Source organism: Theropithecus gelada, chromosome 12, assembly GCF_003255815.1.
Source record: "Theropithecus gelada isolate Dixy chromosome 12, Tgel_1.0, whole genome shotgun sequence".
Taxonomy (NCBI): domain Eukaryota; kingdom Metazoa; phylum Chordata; class Mammalia; order Primates; family Cercopithecidae; genus Theropithecus; species Theropithecus gelada.
The window spans coordinates 48,072,043-48,092,788 of NC_037680.1; the positions used below are offsets into that span (position 1 = coordinate 48,072,043).

The 20,746-nt window shown below is 38.0% G+C and overlaps 1 protein-coding gene across 11 annotated transcripts in view; it reads left to right on the forward strand.

The window, feature by feature from the left end:
* The first annotated feature begins 957 nt into the window (after positions 1-957).
* Positions 958-20,746, forward strand: part of DYNC1I2 (dynein cytoplasmic 1 intermediate chain 2) — a 59,959-nt gene continuing 40,170 nt past the window's right edge. For 2 of the 11 annotated variants that reach the window (XM_025405302.1, XM_025405306.1), the window contains exons 1-4: positions 1,318-1,536; positions 4,042-4,158; positions 6,656-6,773; positions 20,624-20,714. In XM_025405302.1, coding sequence (XP_025261087.1) covers positions 4,051-4,158; positions 6,656-6,773; positions 20,624-20,714 — 317 coding nt within the window. In that variant the 5' untranslated portion in view covers positions 1,318-1,536; positions 4,042-4,050. Of the gene's footprint in view, positions 1,537-1,580; positions 1,783-1,920; positions 2,076-4,041; positions 4,159-6,655; positions 6,774-19,881; positions 19,900-20,569; positions 20,715-20,746 lie in introns of those variants that run through there. The other 9 variants (XM_025405300.1, XM_025405305.1, XM_025405298.1 and 6 more) reach the window with 8 other exon arrangements.

A 20,746-nucleotide genomic window follows, 5' to 3' on the forward strand; every position in this document is an offset into this window, starting at 1 on the left:
CTTGAGAAGAAGGATGCGCAGTTTTGTTGTTGTTGTTGTTGTTGTTTTGTTTTTTTGAGGCAGGGTCTTGCTCTGTCTTCCAGGCTGGAATGCAATTGTGCGATCTCAGCTCACTGTAACTTCCGCCTCCTAGGCGCAAGCCATCCTCCTGCCTCAGCCTCGTGAGTAGCTGGGACTACAGGCACACGCCACACACCCTGCTAATTTTTTTATTTTTTGTAGAGACGGGGTTTCACCATGTTGCCCAGGCTGGTCTCTAACTCCTGAGTTCAGGTGATCTGCCTGCCTCGGCCTCCCAAAGTGTGGGATTACATCCGCGCCTGGTCCATTTTAGCTCTTAATACAGCACCCATCACCATTCCTGGCATATGGTAGGCAATCAATAATATAGTTTTTTCAAATTAATAAATGAAAACTAAATATTAGGAAAGAAGTAAGAAAATAACATAGCTATAAAGCTCTTTGAATGTTAGGTTATTGGGAAAAGCCGTGGAAAGCCAAGGATTTTCTTTCTCAAATTCATTTTTAGGATTTTTTTTCTATATGAAAAACCACAGATAATACAGAAAAAGGTAAGAAAAAGACCACAAACCCAATGACTTGGAATTTGAATCATAAAGGTTCATTCTAGACTTGGGCAATATCTAGAACTACTAGAACAATCAGTTTTCTATAACATAAGAAAGATATTGCCTTGATGTTAGCTTTAACTCCTGCCAAATAATGCTTTAAATTATTTAAACTTTAAAAAGGTGTATCAACGCATACATTGCTGGTAAATTCATGTTCCAGTAACTTTTCTTTGTATGTTAAAAATCTAACTGTGGAAAACATTCTAGCTTGGTTTGAGAGTCTAATAGTACAAAATGCTTTATCTCCTAAAATTCTTTGAGAGAAAACCAAAATGCTACCACACTGCAACAAAATACTGAAGAATTATTTGCTATGTCGGTTGACATATTTTTATTTAGATTTTGCCTAAGATGCCACATGAAGCCTCTATAAGACATTTTTTCCCTAAAACTTACATACGCATGTACATATATATATGTTTTACATCCTAAAAAGTCTACTTCGTGTCTTCACCAAATGTGCAGCAGTGTGATTCACAGGTTCACGACTGGAAAATAGCCCTTCTTAAAATTCCGCCAATGTTGGGTCAAAGATCTTACACCACAACACATACTACACTGTGCGCACGGATCAACAGACGAGAATACAGAGAAGCTTCTCAACGGAAGAAGGCCTTAGAGTTGGAAACCTAAAGGAGGGGACACACTACATGTCCCAGCACACCTTGCAACGCCCAGCGACTGCAATTCCCAGAATGCACTGCTCGCCGCACGCAGATTTTCCTTGTTGCCGGGGCTTGTAGTTCTTCCCGGTCGTGTCAGTTTGTAAGGCAAGGGTGGTAGTTGGATTCCTGGCCCGAGGATATTAGGCGTAGTTTTCCAGTTTTTGGCAAAGCGGAAATACTTAAGGCCCCTGGGTTTGCTGGGTTCTTTGTTTTATCTACCGGCTTCTGCTTTACGACAGGTAAGTCACGGAGGAGCTATAATTCCTCGTAGCAGGGCCCCACCTTTTATTTCTGGGAGCGACCTCGTTCTGGTGAGGATATTTGTCCCTAAGCTCTCGCCGTAGCAGCCGCCGCCCATCCCTCTTTGTGTGCTTTGGAAAGCTGCGGAGCTGGTGGTGGCTACAGTTGGTGTTGGGGGCTTAGGCGAGAGACGTTACCGGGAAGTTGCAAGCGGGAGGTTTCTTCCTCATCCAGTCACCTGGCAGGTGGGTTGACTGTTGATCCCTCAAGGCCTCCCCGCCTGTGTTCCACGTCGCAATTCGAAGGGCGGCTTGGTAGTTCCTGCTGACAGCCCCGCCCGGCCCGGCTTTGGGGAGGAAAGGCGGGGAGACCCGGGTGCGGTGACTCAGGGCGGCGCGGCGAGAGGAGTCCACTCCTTTCCCTTCTCGACCCTCCAGAGGCGGCCTGGGGAGCCTTGAGGCTTCTCCGGCGCCCACTGGCTTCTCCTGGACTCCCTGCCCTGGACCGCGCCCTCCTGGCGGTGACCCCAGGGGAGAAGGTGATTCCTTTTCGCCTTGCCCCATTTTACAAATTAAGGCCATCTCTACTTTCCTTGATAGGGTCTCCTCTCACCTTAAGTGTGATGGAAAGTCCCCGAACACGGAGGTTCTAGCACAAAACTCTAGAGTCTCTCTTCTCTTGAGTTTTAAGAACGTGAACATGTCAGTCATGGAGGAAGGCTCTGGCTTCTGTGAGGATGAGAGGATTGGTCAGCTATAGTTCAGCTGGTCAAGACTTTGTTGTTGGGCTTTAACTAAAAATGCGCTTGTTTTAATATCAATTAGTGTTGGTATATCTATTTTACAGTTGACGTTGAGCAAAGCATAATATGCCTAGCGTAGCATACGGTTACGTATGGAAGTTCTCTTCACCAGCCGTTTGGATGGAGCTGTTTAGAGGTGTAGAAAGGGTGGAATAAGAAACACGGTCACTTGCTTTTAGTTTGTTCAAACAAATACTGTGTATGTATTTCAGGGTCTGCCATGTCAACTTTTCATCCTTTTCGTATGCTTGAAAATTGTCAATTCGCTTGCCAGTCTTAATGGAGTTTAGTAGCTGAAATTTGCTTTATCCATTTGTTAGTAGGTGAATTTCTCCTCTTGACTGACTTACCTTTATTCAGATTTAACAATTGTGCTTTTTAAGAGATTTTCCCTAACCTCTGGGAATACAAAACTGTCAGAGGTTATTCTCCTAGTTTTCTTGATCTAAAGCATTTAATACTTCACTTGTACAGGGACATTGAAAGAGATTGATCATTAGGCAATAAGTCAATCCTGTGGAAAAGGTAACGAGTTCCTGGCTCCTGCCTTACGCTCAGCTGCTAGGCTACTTTAAAAAAAAAAAAAATCCTAATTCATTGCTTCTTCCTAAAACTCAATCTGAAGTAGTGTTAATGCAATTGGTTTTTGAAGCTCAGTTTGTAATTCTGTCTACCCTATCTATTATTCATTAGCCAGTGTCAATTGTAATGTTAAGATCCTTCTGCCGGATGTTGTGAAGGCGACAAAAATAACTAAAAAACAGTCCCTGATTTCAAGTACATTACAATCTAATAGGGAACATTTCAGGTATGTCCACAAATAATTGTACTAAAAGTGCCATCACAAGATATAGGTAAGGTGTTGTTGTGGAGAAATACAAAGTCATTTGATTTGATAGCTAATGATGGTAACTCTGGCATTTTGCTTGTCTTTAGTATTACTACAGCACTTTTAGAACTTACAGAAATTTTCAGTTTGACTTCCTATTGTTTTTTGTCAAGTTTCTATGAATGCAGTAGAATTGGTAATAGTTTTGATCCCTGTCATATAGCTTAAGAGCTTCTAAATGCCAAACCTTGTCCTCTGTTTTAAGAGCCAGTTTTGACCTTTATCTTGGGTACCTACTATATTGTCATCAAAAACTTTGAGACATTGTGTATGCAAACATTAAAGTGCTTACTATAGGCTAGCTACTGTGCTCTACTCTAGGTATATTATATATATTTGTTTATACATTTTTTAAGTCTTAGTAATAATATATATGCTTCCTTTATTTTATTTTTTAAAAGTTTATTTTTTAGAGACGCTCTGCTGCCTAAGCTGGAGTGCTTTGGCATGATCACGGCTCACTGCAGCCTTGACTTCCTGGGCTCCAGCAATCCTTCCAAGTAGTTGGGACTACAGGCACATGCCACCATGCCCCCCTAATTTTTTATTTTTCTTGCCTTTTTTTTTTTTTGGTAGAGATGGGGTCTTGCTGTGTTGCCCAGGCTGGTCTCAAACTCATGGCCTGAAAGCAGTCCTCCCACTTTAGCCTCCCAAAGTAAGCTACTGCCCAGCCCCATTATTTTAAAAGTAAGATTTTTGTGCTCTTTTGAGATAGCATTGAACTATATGGCCTTTTGGGACAGTTCTCTTCTTGGAACACTAGTTTTTTCAACTGTACTGCTTTTACTAATGTAACGATTACATGTTTCTAAGGTCACAAACATGTCAGACAAAAGTGAATTAAAGGCTGAGTTGGAACGTAAGAAGCAGCGACTGGCCCAAATCAGAGAGGAAAAGAAGAGAAAAGAAGAAGAAAGGAAAAAAAAAGAAGTATGTTTCATTTTTTTCTTAAATAAACAACATAAAGTAATTGTGTTTTATTTCACATATTTATGTATTTACATATAGATTGGTGCAAAAGTAATTGTGGTTAAAAGTAATGGCAAAAACTGCAGTTACTTTTGCACAAACCTAATAATTTCAGGATACTTAAAAATCTGGCAGTTCTGACTGCAGACATAGCACTGTAAGTGAATCTTGAAAGAAGCAAGATATGTGAAAATGACAAAACAGATAAAATATTTTTAAAAACAATTTCATATAGATTGATGCATTTCTAAAATTTCATTTATAAAAGTTCAGTTTACATATTTAGTCTTCTAGGAGTGTATTTATTATAAAGTAAGGTGCATCTGTATTTTATTTTGTTTTGGAGTTTTTTTTTTTTGAGACAGCGTCTCACTGTGTCACTCAGACTGGAGTGCAGTGGTGTGATCACAACTCACTGCAGCCTCAATCTCCCCTGACTCAGGTAATCCTTCCACTTCAGCCTCTGGAGTAGCTGGGACTACAGGCACATGTCACTATGCTAGGCTAATTTTTGTATTTTTTGTAGAGACGGGGTTTGGCCATGTTACCTAGGTTGCTCTCCAACCGCTGAGCTCAAACGGTCCTCCTACCTCAGCCTCCCAAAGTGTTGGGATTACAGGCGTGAGCCACCACACTCAGCCAAGAGGTCTATATTATAATAGCTCATAAATATGGTATATATATATCATAACTTAGTTTGGACTTTGAATTTATCTGAATATTTTGCTAGTCTGAACTGCTAATTTGTAAGAATGGATAATATTAATGGCAAATAAAATATACATAATAGATGATTTAATTGACTAAGAGATTTGTTCTTATCTCTTATGAGTTAGTCATTGAAATATTTTTACCGAGTAGTAGGTATGATGGTACCATAAAGGTGGACCAGGTACTTCTTTTGATTTTTTTGTATCAGAAATATGCATCACGTTATATACAGCAAATGTACATTGACCGTGAGCTGGAGACATTTTACTTGTTCCTACATTGAAATATACTTTTATCCCTATGGAAACTCTTTAGACATATCTGTGTACTTTTACTGCAGATATCTTTTAAATAGCTAGCGTAAGGTACTTTTTCCTGTGTGTCTTTAGGACCAAGTTTTTATATATGATAGCATAAATAATAGCCAAGACTGCCAGAACTATCTCTTGGGGACTAAGAGAAAAATAAGTATTAGAAAAGTTGAAGGTACAATTTATGTGCAGCTTTACTATGATGCTGTAAAGGCCTGTAATTGAAGAATTTGCTAGTTTATTCTGCACCTTTCTGTGATACATTATAAGAGGGTTGGAGCTTTACATTAGCTATTAGATTAAAAGCTGACTGGTAGAAGCATGATTCAGGTTGGCAGAGCTATTCCAAAAAAATGTTTATAACCCTAAACATTTCTGTGCTGAGAGCGGATTTCATTTTTGTTTTCTAATGATGGCCATAACTGGCAAAAGTGGCTTCTAAGGGATATCTATTGCATGATTTACACCTAACTTAAAGTTTATAAAACTATTGAGTCACACAGACCAATGGGAGAAAACAAAGTTTATAAAAATGTTATAAGAGATAACACAATGGTATTAAACTGTGAGTCTATTAATATATTTTTATCAACAGTGAAGCATCAGCTTGATACTACAACCTGTTTCGTTATTTTGATTAATTTTTCTGATGACTTTTAAGTCAAAATGGTATAGAATGTTATGGCTAACAAAATTCACTCCAGACAATGTCTGAGTAATAGTTGTCTAGTTGGCATAGGGATTTGAGATTTACATAAAAAAACTTTTCCTGGGAAAGCTTACATCTTACTTGAGATGTCTTGGATGATCTGAGAGTATTGAGGTTTATCTAGTTTAACCAGAAGATTGTGCTAAAACTATAAATGGCTGAGATAAAAGCTGGCAAAAATTTTCATAACAAAATGTTTTGTGCTATGCAAAAGTGAGCTTAATTTTACAAAACCCAATCCCAAATAAAATGAAGACATTATACAGAAGTCTGTGATACTGTTTTTCAACAAATATTGTCATTTACTTAAAATTTGTTACCTCTTAAATAATTACACTTTAATTTTTTCATTGTATGTGATATTGTATCTAACCTTTTGTGCCACCTGGGGAAAATTGTCTGTTATTCCTAACCATAGACAGCAATTTCATACTGTAGATAATTTGAAGTTGACTGTACTTCTTGAGTGTATTTGTTAGGAAAATTTTTGTGGAAACTCCTTGATTACATATAAAATAGAGCAGTTTAGTACATATCATTTGGAGGTTATTTACTAGAACTTTGTTGAGAATGATTTTCATTTAATGACTATAAAAAAACTTAACCTGTACTCAAAACTAAGTTCATGCCTTAAAAGTATACAGTGTTAGCATATTATTTAAAACATTTTTGCAAATAAATGTTTCATACTATATGTAAACGTAAGTTTTTAACCTAAAAATTTTAGACTGATCAGAAGAAGGAAGCTGTTGCTCCTGTGCAAGAAGAATCAGATCTTGAAAAAAAAAGAAGAGAAGCTGAAGCATTGCTTCAAAGCATGGGGCTAACTCCAGAATCCCCCATTGGTAAGGTTAAGAATATATCCATTTATAAGAGATAGGCATAGATTCTGTTCAGCTCAGACATAACTGAGTGGGTTGACTTGATGTATTTTACATATTTTCCTTGTGTCTCTAAAATTATTAATCTTATAATTTATTTGGAATTGTCTTTTTTCCAGATATGCTAGTACATGGTTATTTTATTTGTTCAAAAGAGCTGCAAGAGTAATTATTAACATATGCTGAACTACCAATTGACTTCTCTTATTAAATCAGTAATTTATTTCAACAAACATTTGTTAAGCAAGTTTTGTGTGCTATACTGTGTTAAGCTCAAAGATAACTGGGATTCCTGATCTGAACTCTGTATTCCTTTCTGGAGATTAGAGAGAGATACAATCAAAATTATATTGTTAGTATGCAAAATATATTAATATTCAAAGGTACAGGATTGGAAGGATAAGCTTATAGCCTTCTGCTGTCATTGCTAATAAGGGAGATAATTTTGGTAGCTTATTTTGGCAGTGATTTGACTTAATCTTACTATTTTTCTGGGTTATTAATTTTGATAACAGTACTAGACGAAAAAAGCTGAAATAGTAGAGGTACACAGGCAATCTAGTTACATATCAGGAACAAATGCTTACTTAAAATAGTTCTCTGCTGGGTGCTGTTACATAGTAGTTTAGTTTAACATGGCCTTTATCCTTTAGAGACCTAACATTTTAGGGCTAGTTTGTGGGCTTATTTTATCTAGTCCAGGGGACAGATACTGGAGATTGTAAATGCTCTATGCTTGTTGTGAAACTGCAACATAACTGTCCTTAGAGCTGATATTTCTAAAAGGTTTCAAGGTGAAAAGGCTGGCTACTCTTATGGTCAGCTTAATTATTTCTTTCAGCTCCTTTTCTTTTCTTGTAGAATTTGAAGACTGAAGTATATTAATTTTATGTGTTTATTCAATAAGCTTATGTTGAATATGCAATTTTAAAAGTAAATGAATCAGAACACTTTTTCTTGTAACTAAACCAAGTTGCTTGTTAGTCTTTGTTTGAGTTACCTTTTTTTTCTGTGCATTGGCTTTTGTTTTTCTCCTATAGGGTTTTTTTTCTTTTATGTTCTTCTTAAGACTTTAGTTTCACTGAACTCACTTGTTCATATTTCTTTTTTTCTTTCTTTTTGTTTTTTTTGAGACTGAGTCCCACTTTCTCTCCCAGGCTGGAGTGCAGTGGCACAATCTCAGCTCACTGCAACCGCCACCTCCTGGGTTCAAGCAATTCTTCTGCCTCAGCCTCCTGAGTAGCTGGGACTACAGGCTTGCGCCACCATGCCTGGCTAATTTTTGTACTTTTAGTAGAGACAGGGTTTCACCATATTGGCCAGGCTGTCTCAAACTCCTGGCCTCATGATCTGCCCACCCCCAAAGTGTTCATATTTCCTAATTTATGGCTGGGTTAGTTCTTTGTGTTGCTATGAAGGAATACTGAGATTGGTTAACTTATAAAGAAAAGAGGTGGCCGGGTAGGGTGGCTCACGCCTGTAATCCCAGCACTTTGGGAGGCTGACGTGGGCAGATCACCTGAGGTCGGGAGTTCGAGACTAGCCTGAGCAACACGGAGAAACCCCATCTCTACTAAAAATACAAAATTAGCCGGGCTTGGTGGCGCATGCCTATAATCCCAGCTACTAGGGAGGCTGAGGCAGGAGAATTGCTTGAACCCGGGAGGCAGAGGTTGTGGTGAGCGGAGATCTGGCCATTGCGTTCCAGCCTGGGCAACAGGAGTGAAACACCGTCTCAAAACAAAAGAAAAGAGGGTTAATTGGCTCATGGTTCTGCAAGCTTTACAGGAAGCATGGTGCTGACTTCTTCTGACGAGGCCTCGGGAAGCTTCCAATCATGGCAGAACGCAAAGGGGTGTCAGCATGTCTCATGCAGTGAGCAAGAGGAAGAGGTGGGGGAAGATGCCACACAGTTTTAAACGAAACCATGAGGGGTCCGCCCCCATGACCCAAGCAACTCCCAGTAGACCCCACTTCCAACACTGGGGATTATATCTCAACAAGAGATTTGGAGGGGATGTCCAAACTGTATCAATGGCCCATCTCCATCATTAATTCTTGAAAGACCATTCTTTAGGGTTTGTGTATGTGTCCCTCATTTCTCATATCTAATTCCATTCTCATTCCCACTAATGCATTAAGTGCCCGCTTTTGCAGTTTTTTTTGTTTGTTTTTCATTTTTTGTTTTGATTTTTGAGATGGAGTCTTGCCCTGTCGCCCAGACTGGAGTCCAATGGCGTGATCTCAGTTCACTGCAACCTCCACCTCCTGGGTTCAAGCGATTCTCCTGCCTCAGCCTCCCGAGTAGCTGGGATTACAGGCACATGCCACCACACCTGGCTAATTTTTTATGTCTTTAGTATAGATGGGCTTTCACCATGTTGGCCAGGCGGGTCTCGAACTCCTGACCTCGTGATCTGCCCTCTTCGGCCTCCCAACGTGCTTGGATTACAGGCGTTAGTCACCATGCCTGGCCCACTTTTGAATTTTTAACATACATCCTTCAGATTATCCTCTGTTTTTCAAGGTTTCACATATCTGTGTATACACACTTTATATACATAAATGGCATAGTGCTGTATGTCTTTTGTTTATTCCATGTTGCTATATACAAATTTAGTATTTATTTCTAATATACTGTATCCTATTATGTACCACATTTTACTTATCCATTCCCCCAGTGCTATGCACTCAGTTTCCTTTTGTCTCTTTGCCTTACCATCATAAACAACACTGCAGAAAGTATGTGTTTTTTCCCTTGAGAACTGTGGAATACTTTCTCTGGGGTGTATGCCCAAGAATTGACTTGCTGTGTTATTGTATATGAGACTTAGCTTAATTAGGTTCTGCATATCACTCTCCAGAATGGCTACAAAGTTTAGCCTCCCATTACCAGTGCCTGAAAAAGTAACTGCTTTACCATATTCACGTCATGACTGGATGTTATCCAGCTTTCTAATTTTTGCTAACTTGAATATAAAGTGGTACATCGAAATGTTTTAATATACATTTATCTGATTACAGTGAGATTGACCACCTCTTTATATATCTTTTAACCATTCAAGTTTTCCCTTCTGCGAATTGCATATTCATATCCTTCTCCCCATTTACTACAATTGAGGTTCTTTATCTTCTGATTTGTAGGCATTCTTTGTGTATTTTGTATATTTTAGGGAGGACTTCTGTCTGTTTTAGTCTTTTAAAAAACCCTTCTCCTAATCTGTTACCTGTTAACTGTTTATAGTATTCTTCATTGAACAGAATCCTTTATTTTGGTATGGTCAAATCCTTCATTTTGATATGGTCAAATCTAGCAATTACAGGCTAAGTATTCCTAATCCAAAAATTCAGCATTCAGAATGCCCCAAAATCTGAAACATTTTAAGCACCAACATGACACTCAAAAGAAATACTGATTAGAGAATTTCAGATTTCAGATTTTTAAGTTAGGATACTGAACTGCTAGGTATAATGCAAATATTGCAAAATCCAAAATAATCTATCACCTTTGGTCCCAAGCGTTTTGGATAGGGGATACTCAACCTGTATGACCCTTTTTTGTGTGCTTTTGGTCTTTTTAAAAAGAAATCCTTTCCTATGTTGTGGATGCAAATATATTTTTCTGTGTTTTTCATATTAATTTTATAGTTGTACCCTTCATATGTAGATATTTGGGTTATATTTTTAAAAATATGAGGTAGGGATCCAACCTAATTTTTCTCTGTATAGTTAGCTAATTTTCTCAATGCCATTTATTAGTCTATCTTTCCCGCCCCACTGAAGTCTGATGCCAACTTTGTCATACAGTAAATTCCCATATATTTCTGGGCTCTATTTTCACTATGGATCTATTTGTTTGATTCTACACAACCCAGTTTTAATTACTGTACCTTTGTGTTATATTCTAATATCTGGTATAGAAAATCACCCCCTGTGTTCCTTTTACAAAATAGTCCTAGGTTCACAAACATTTTTCTTCCCCTCAAGAAATTTGGTTTGTTTCCCTCCAAAGTGTTGCTATACCATACATACATTGTGTTGCTATATGTTTTTATTTTTTGAATTTTTATTACTATTTTTTGAGACAAGGTCTTGCTCTGTCACCTAGGCTGGAATGCAATGGTGCAACCATGTCTTGCTATAGCCTCAACCTCCCAGGCTCAAGTGATCCTCTCACCTCAGCCTCCTAAGTAGCTGGGACCATAGGTGCACACCACCATGCCCAACTAATTTTTTTTTTTTTTTTTGGTAGAGATGGGGTCTCACTGTGCTGCCAGGGCTGGCCTTGAACTCCTGGGCTCAAGCGATCCTTCTGCCTTGGCCTCGCAAGGTGCTGGGATTATAGGCATGAGCCACTATACCCTTCCTAATTTTAAAAAATCTAGAATATTCTCCACACACATACTACTTTTTGCCTCATGATATCTACTTGTTGAAGTGGGTGGGCCAATTGGTTTGTAGACTGTCTCCCCTCCTGGGTTTGTCTGATGGCATTCTCACATTTAGCTTTTATCCCTTATATTTTCTTTGAACTGGAAGTTAGATTAAAAAGCTTGATTTTGATCTAATTCGAACTGTGCGTGGTGGTTCACACCTGTCATTCCATTGCTTTGGGAGGCTGAGGTGGGTGGATCGCTTAAGCCCAGGAGTTCAAGACCAGCGTGGGCAAGACCCTGTCTCTACAAAAAAAAAAAAAAAATTAGCCAGGCATGATAGCAGGCACCTATAGTCCCAGCTACTGTGGAGGTTGAGGTGGGAGGATCAATTGAGTTTGCAGGGTTGAGGTGCTGGCCGTGATCGCACTACTCAACTCCAGCCTGGGAGACACAGCAAGACCCTATCTCAAAAAAAAGAAAAGAAAATAAGCTTGATTCACTTTAGGCTGAACTTTTTTGGCAAGAAAATCTCATAAGTGATGTTGTGTCCTTCATATTGTATCTCATCAGTAGCACATCTCTCTGGCTATTGAGCGATGCTGAGCTTCATTATTGGGTTACAATTGTGATAAGCTGATCTCTCCATCATAATTACCCCCTTGTGACTAATAGGTAATATCTGAGGGTGATACTTGGGCACTATGTGACTATTCATTTCTTTATCAGCCTTTTATCTGATGGTGTTAATACTTACTGACGATCCTCATCTAAGTTATTTAATTAGGAGTTGCAACATTGTTTTTGTAATTCTGCCATTTGTTCTACCTTTATTGGCTAAAGTTCTTCTGTAAAGGGGAGCGTTTCCTCAATAACTAGGGCTTTTTGGTTACCCTAAATGGTAGAAAAGCAGGAGACATGTTTACTTTTTTGCTTTAGTTACTAATGGTCACCTCCAGGCGTGGCAGATGAGTTTCGCATGTATTTTATCTTTTTTATTTATTTTTTTGAGACAGAGTTTCACTTTGTCACCCATGCTGGAGTGCAGTGGTGTGGTTTTGGCTCCCTGCAACCTCCGCCCCTCCCAGGCTCAAGCAATTCTCCCACCTTAACCACCCGAGTAGCTGGGACTACAGGAATGTGCTGCCACCACATCCAGCTAATTTTTGTATTTTTAGTAGAAACAGGGTCTCACAGGCTAGGTGCGGTGGCTCACGCCTGTAATCCCAGCACTTTGGGAGGCCGAGGCAGGCGGATCACGAGGTCAAGAGATCGAGACCATCCTGGCTAATGGTGAAACCCCGTCTCTACTAAAACTATAAAAAATTAGCCGGGCGTGGTGGCGGGCACCTGTAGTCCCAGCTACTCGGGAGGCTGAGGCAGAAGAATGGTGTGAACCCGGGAGGCGGAGCTTGCAGTGAGCAGAGATGGCGCCACTGCACTCCAGCCTGGGCCACAGAGCGAGACTCCGTCTCAAGAGAAAAAGAAAAAAGATTAGCTAATACTTTATTGAGGGTTTTTTGTATATGTACTAATGAATGAAGTTTGCCTTTGATTTTCTTGTACTGTCCATGTTCATGTTTCATCATGGTTATGGTTTTAAAATAAATTGGTCAGTTTTTGTTTTTGCTATTTTGTAGAATAATTTATAAAAGATGCCTGTTTCTTAAAAACTCGATAGATTTCCATTGTAGAACTGCCTTGGATTATGACTTTTTTCTACAGAGAGTAGAGAGCAGGGGTTATTCATTTGGAGTGTGTGTGTGTGTGTGTGTGTGTGTGTGTGGCAGTGGGTGGGGGTGCAGTTTAGAGACAGGGTCTCAGTCTGTGGCCCGGACTGGAGTGCAGTGGTGTGATCTCAACTCACTGTGGCTTCAAACTCGTGGGCTCAAGTCCTTCTCCTGCCTAACCTCCTAAGTAGCTGGGACTACAGGCAGGTATCACCATGCCTGGCTAGTTTAAAAAATATTTTTTGTAGAGATGGGGTCTTGCTATTTTACCCAGGCTGGTTTCAAACTCCTGGCCTCAAGTGATCCTCCTGCCTTGGCCTCCCTAACTGCTCAAGTTGTTTAAATAGTTATAGTCTCTTCAGATTTTCTATTTCTTCTTATATCTGTTTTTTCTCCCCAAAATAACAATAAACATTTATTATCTCTCATAGTTTCTGCTGGTCAAGAATTTGGTAGCAGCTTAGCTAGGTGGTTCTGGCTCAGGTTTTCTCATTGGGTCAAAGTCAATATTTCAATTAGAGCTTTAGTGATCTCAAGTCTAGACGGAGGCTTGAGAACTTGCTTTCATGGTGGTTCATTCACATGGCTGGCAAGTTGGTGTTGGTTGCTAGCGGGACAGCTGAGTTGCCATCCTTGTGGGCCACTCCACAGATCTACTGGAGTATCCTTGTAGCATGTTGGCTGGGTTCTCCCAGAGTGAACAGTCCAAGAGAAAAAGAGAGTTAGAAGAAAACTGTCCTTTTTATGACTCAGATTTGGAAGTCACAAAGCATCACCTTTGCCACATTCTGTCCATTAGAAGAGAAACACTAAGTCCAGCCCACATTCACAGAGAATTTACCCATAAATCAAAGTCACAAATTTTTGAGGGATTTTCTGAGAGATTTCAACATTTTAAAAAATTGTAGCCTTATAGGTGATGAAAGGCATTTTCATAGAGTTTTAAGCAGGGTAGTGTCTTAGATGGGTCATTAAACCAAACTACTGTAAGACTGACTTGTTTAATCGTAGCTATAACCAGCTTTCAATTATCCTACTTTGTTTGTTTGTTTTTTTGAGACGGAGTCTTACTGTGTCACCCAGGCTGGAGTGCAGTGGCGCGATCTCGGCTCACTGCAAGCTCTGCCTCCCGGGTTCACGCCATTCTCCTGCCTCAGCCTCCCAAGTAGCTGGGACTACAGGTGCCCGCCACCACGCCCGGCTAGTTTTTTGTATTTTTAGTAGAGATGGGGTTTCACTGTGTTAGCCAGGATGGTCTCGATCTCCTGACCTCGTGATCCGTGTACCTCGGCCTCCCAAAGTGCTGGGATTATAGGCGTGAGCCACCGTGCCTAGCCAATTATCCTAGTTTTATAGCTTCTCTTAGGTGACTCTGATTTTTGAGAGTTGACTCTGAGAAAAGTTGGTTAAGATAAAAAATATGTCTTGATAAACCATTTGTAGCCAATAACAAACTGATTTTATCTTAATCAATTAGAACTCAAAAAAAAGCTTTTTGCTGGGGGTAAATATTGTAGTATTAGTATTTTATTTTTATATTCATCTTGAATGGGCGTGTTTAGACTGTAAACTTTAGAAGAGATCATTCCCTTGCTATTTTTCTTTTTTTTGGAGACCGAGTCTTGCTCTGTCTCCCAGGCTGGAGTACAATGGTACGATCTCCGCCTCCCAGGTTCAAGCGATTCCCCTGCCTCAGCCACCTGAGTAGCTGGGATTACAGGCATCTTCCACCAAGCCCAGCTAATTTTTGTATTTTGGGTAGAGACAGGGTTTCACCATGTTGGCCAAGCTAGTCTCGAACTCCTGACCTCAAAGGATCTGCCCACCTGGTCCTCCCAAAGTGCTGGGATTACAGGCGTGAACCACTTCACCCAGCCCCTTGTTTCTTTATGCCAACTTTTTTTTGTTATTTATGAGTGTAGATATGAGAGAGAAAGGGAGAAGGAAGAAAGATATCACTAAACCTCATACTGTTAGTTTAATGTTATTATTAAATTAAGCCATGGAGAGATAATTTAGTAAGTAGCTGCTTTTTAAAATAAAAATGTCCTTAGTGAACATGATTGGCTATAGAAAGGTTTTGAAGAACATTTTATATGTGATTTAAACTTAGTTGAATATTTGGATTAGTTGCAAGACAGTGGGGAAGGTAGCATATTTTATTTCCAGTCATTTTATAAATAGATTATTAATAAAATGTATTTTTTTGCAGAATATATTTTCTGGCATAATTTTCAACCAAGGTTTTTCTCAGTGGAGTGGAATAGTATCTTCCTCTTGATTAAATATTAGCTTATCTATTGTGAACTATTTAACTTCAGAGTTTTTAGGTGTCAGTAATTAAGAGTGGAGACTCAATTCTGGTGAGGATACAACATTGCAGGGAGCAGTAAATAAATATGCTTTGAAAAACAATTCAAATGTCATTGCTTTAATTTATTTAGCTTATGATATCGATTTGAACTTTTCAATAATGTGAAGGCATGTGAGATTGTGTTTATCAAAGCAGCTTGAGCTGATTAACAATCGAATTACAAGTTTCCTCAAATAGCTGTAAACAGTGTTGACTATTCCTTCCCAGAAAAGGTTAACACTGTGTTTAGATGTAAGAGTTTAAGTTTCCAAGTTAGATCTACAGACATCTTTTCCTTTCTTTGAGGTTCTTATTTCTAAACGATTTTTCCCTTTCTTGTTGGCAGATTTACCATTATAATGGAATCTGTGACGGGTTAAAGGCTTTCTGAAGATCTCATTACCTTTAGAAAATTAGGCTAAGTGCATGTCATAATCCTTAAAACATATGCCTACAAGTCCAGTACTTATTTATAATTTGGCCTGAAAAATACAGGATACGGATGAAGGCAATGGCTTTCAAACCTTTTTTGACAGTAAACCACAGTAAAAAATCTATTTTGTATCATAACTCAGGATGGATACTTGTTGTTATTTTCAATATAGAATGTACTCCTTGAGTATTTATTAAATATTTTTAAATTATAGTAGTATAAAAACACTGGGTTTATTTTTTAAAAATCAATCTATTGTTTTCCTAAAGTGGATTTTTTTTTCCTACTAAAAAGAATTTGTTTAAAGAAAAAAGAGATACAGCTAATCAAACCTCTCATAACTTTTCTTTGCTGGTAGTTTTTTGTTTTTGTTTTTGTTTTTGTTTTTTTTAACAGAATCGCACTCTGTTGTTCAGGCTGGAGTACAGTGGCACAAACCACAGCTTCTGCCTCCAGGCTCAAGCAATCCTTTCACCTCAGCCTCACGAGTAGCTTGAACTACAGGCTCACTCTATCATAGCCACCTAATTTTTTTTATTTTTGTAGAGATGGGGACTCACCATGTTGTGCAGGCTGATATCAAACTCCTGGCTTTAAGCGATCCTCCTGCCTTGACCTTCCAAGATGCTGGGATTACAGGCATCAGTCACCATCCCTTCCTACTGGTAGATTCTTAATTACTTGATAACTTGACTACTTTTGTTAGAGATTCTTGAGAGCAAGCAGAATATATTACTTATATTTTTACCCCTGGTACCAGCACAGGCTAGACACCTAAATTTTTGTTCCATTATTTCTAGGTCATATATGTCTTACCACCTGGTAAGGGCGAATTAAAGCCATTCTGCTTTAGGTCAACAACTACATTGTATTTTAATTTAATTTAATTATTTTTTGAGACAGGGCCTCACTCTGTTACCCGGGCTGGAATACAGTGGTGCAGTTATGGCTCACTGCAGCCTTGACCTCCTGGGCTCAAGCAGTCCTCTCGCCTCAGCCTACTGAGTAGCTGGGACTACAGCCATGCACCACCATGCCCAGCTAATTTTTTGAGAGACAGAGTCTTGTTATGCTGGCCAGGCTTGTTTCGAATTTCTAGGATCAAGGAATCCTTTTGCCTCAGTCCCCCAAAGTGCTGAGATTATAGGCATGACACACCACACCCGGGCTAAAATTTTATTTTCACTTCTTTCTTTTTTTTTTTTTTTAATGTAATGCTCTGAATCACATTGAAAAGGAGAATAAAGGAAATGAAACACTTAAGAGAGATTAGTAGAGGATATTTAAACCTCATTATGAAGAGAAGGAGCAAGGGGAAGGGATAAATTAATATTTCAGAGAGTTAAGGTTTAAAGTAACATCTTTCAGAAGGTCAAAAAAAAAAAGTAAGGTATGAAAAATAGTTATTTAAATTTTAATAATCCACACTAAGAACACTTGTGTCCAGAAGGGGGCATTATTGTAACGTGGGCTATGTTTGAGTACTGAGTATCATTGATGAGCTTAGAAGAGACTTCACAACTCTGGGTTACATGCATCCCAAAATCTCACTCCTTGCATTTCACTGTCTTCTACCAACACTTCCAATCCCTACATTCACCTTACTTGGCTGTCTAGCTTTTCCAGGTCTTTCTTCCTGATAAAAACCCCTTCTTGCCAGAGGCTTTCTTCTACTTGAAAAATAATTCAGCTATGTGCTATCCTTTACCCTTGAGACTTCTGTGTAGTTCTGAGTGGTTGACCCAGACTTAATGCTAATTCTAAATCTAGGTGCATTCCCAGGTCCTTTGTGGTCTAAAAATATTCTAGTTGTTTCTTCACAGGCCAAAAGCCAGCAGTGTTAATTTTATATCCTTGGAAGGCCAAGGTCTAAGCTGGCAGGAAAGGCTTTCTTGATTGGCTTTTTGTCCTGGAGAGTTAAAGAGGTACAGAGGTACAGTCTTTTTCACGTTACTTACATGATCAGTGACTGCCATGGTTTAGCATTTTTTTTTTTCTTCTGCAGTGGTTGTCAAAGAAAACAGGTATCTGTGCTTGAAACTTCTAAGAAGATGAAATTCATTAACATACTCACCTGTGTTTATATTAATTCCTTTATTTTATACCGTTTAAAGCCTGTTTTAGACTGTTTTATATACAGAACTGTGGAGTAAAGGTAATCTGATTGAATCACTGTTCTTACTAAGCAGATCATATATACTTGGTAAAAATTATTAATGGTTTATGTTATTTTCAAGGCTGATTAGACTTAAAAATCGTCCTTAAAAATGAGTTTCAGAAGCGAGTCTTTTCTTACGTTTGAGAACCTATGAGTTGATTAGTGTTTCTGTTTTGTTTTTGCCTCCCGAATGCATGCATTCATTTGTTCTCAGGGGTTTATTGAAGTCTGGGAATATAGTGGTATTTGCCTTATTGTGTAATTATAGTATTCTTTGATTTTTCTAGACTAGTTGGGTTAAAATGTAGCAGTCACCAAATAACACTATCATTCCCCTTTTTAAAAATTAATTTTCCTCGTTTTGTAATGATAGTAATTTCTTTCTAGGATTGTCCCTTCTGTGGTATACATTATTTATTATTGCAAGATGTAGCTGTGGCTCAGATAATAGCTAAGAGTCCTTTATAGAGTCTTTTCCATCATTTGGCTTGAAACTCTCTTTTGGTAAAAGAAGATAGTTCTGGGATGGAGATATTTATATAATTACAAATTTGAAGTCACTGATTTATTTTGCCTTTGTTTGGCTAAGAAACTGTGATAGTATGGTAGCATCACCCTTTGGATTTATTTTTTATTTCTGAAACTTTTATTTCAGAACTGGCTATGTTAATGTATCTATTTATGTCTGTATAATTAGTATTTAGCCTGTTTCTGTAAAGAATTTTGATTAACGTTTTTTAAAAATGTAGTCTTTAACCAAGTGAAATACTGTTGAACTTGTTCAGTGGAGTCATTGGTACTTGAAATCATCAGAAAGGGGGAAAAGCATGTTAAACTGAAAAAGAATTCTCTAGTTCATCACAAATAGATTGATGGGAATTTTACTAATTTTCCTTCAACCCCTCTGATATGTACACTTGGAAAAATTGTTTTTCTGAGTATGAAATTAAGTATGTAATTTAAAGCGTACAAAATTTTTTCTTTAAAAATCTTGAAAACATTGTGGTGCCTCACTATAATTTAATAAACATTTATTTGTGTTTACAGCACAGTAGGCAAACAACTGTTAAGTATTACTCTATTCCTATATCAGTTGGGACTTAGACTAGGGGAAGCCTCACAGTGAAAGATGGACAAAAAGATGAGGAAATGTAACCTAAGATAAATTAAGGGACATTAATATTCTTCTACTTTAGATAAAAATCATTTTTAGCTACTTTGAATTATACATACAGCACCTAGCAGAGTGTCATCTACATGTAAACTATAGGAAGCTATCTGGTCTTATAGTTTTTTTCTGACAGATTTAATCACAATATTAGAAACATTATGTTTTTATAGTCCTTTGAAATTTAAGCAGTTAGTCACTGTATCTTAGGAAAGAAATATTCTAGTTGTGATTTTTTTCTTCTAATCTTATTGGTGTCAATTAGAATTTGCCATTGAAAAAATAAGGATGATCAGTTTTATACCTATGTTTAAGATGCAAGTCATCATAATATATTATACATTCCGTTACATTACCAAACCCACTGTTTTTACTGCAGCGTGTATAAACATTTAGACCTAATTTTAAGGTTCAATGGATATGACTATCCTAAAAAACACAGACTTTTAATTAAATACTTATTTCTTTAGTTCCTCTATAACTAGGAACTTGCCTTCTTTTCAGTAGACTATTAAAAGAAGGGCTTTCAGCTCAACATAAACTGTATTAGTCACTTAATATCATACACTGAAAAATTATTTTGAAAAGATACTTGGGATTGGGGACATTTATGGTAATATTTAACCAGAAGATGGCAGTGATGATCCTCCTATACTCCCTGCAACGGTAATCAAAAAGTTTTACAAATGTCATAGCATGAAATGTGCACGTTCAGCTGTTGTTATATAATGTTAAAAGTTGAGGATCTAGGGGAAAGCACTTGCTGTTTATTTTATATACTATGAAAAATGTGTATTTTTCTATAAGAAGGGATTAAGAATATTTTGGGTGTCTGTATCTTTGTCTGTACACTTCAGTTTTTTCTGAATACTGGGGTAAGGAAGTTCCCATAAGTCTTGCCTTGTTTATTTGCATGTGTCACTTTATGTTATGCATAATGTCGAGAAGGCATGCTGTTTTATGGCCTGTTTGCATTTTTCACCCAAATTGCTGGAAACTAATGAACGTTTTAAAGGAGCCATTCCTTTAGCTGCAGGCGTTTCTCTAAACTGACATCTTTTTGGGGGGTTTGGGGGGACTGAAATAATTTTAAACATTACTTTTTGAAGGAAAAAATTATTAGACAAAAGTTAATATTTTAAAATCTTGAGAAACCAGAGATCAAATAACTTAAGAAACATATTTCAGAGTTGAATTTTGGCAGCAATTGTAAATAATATTTATAATCTGGTGATATTAAAAGTGAAAAGTTTTAAAGGGGAGAAGGAATGCTCTCCTTTGAAAATTAGTGGCCACATTTGGTGGTGAATGAGATGAAGATGCATCCTTCCATTATAATCTTGCCTTTTAAAAAAAATTATAAAGCTCAAATGCATTTTGCCAGAAAAATTGCATGAATCTTCAGCATGCGTTGTTAACTTTTTGTCTTTTCCCCTTTCTTTCTGCTGTTCATTTTCATTCATATATTTTTGATTTTTGGTTTGCCATTGTTTTTTTCTTTTTTGTTAATTGATTCATGTTAAATTATTTTTGAAACGTCATAAGCTGAGCAACCTCTCCGTGTAGTAACAGCGGATACCTGTCTATTTCACTATTTAGTCCCTCCTCCTATGTCTCCATCCTCCAAATCTGTGAGCACTCCAAGTGAAGCTGGAAGCCAAGACTCTGGAGATGGCGCCGTGGGATCTAGGTACAGTAATTTTCCTTTTAATATTTTAATGA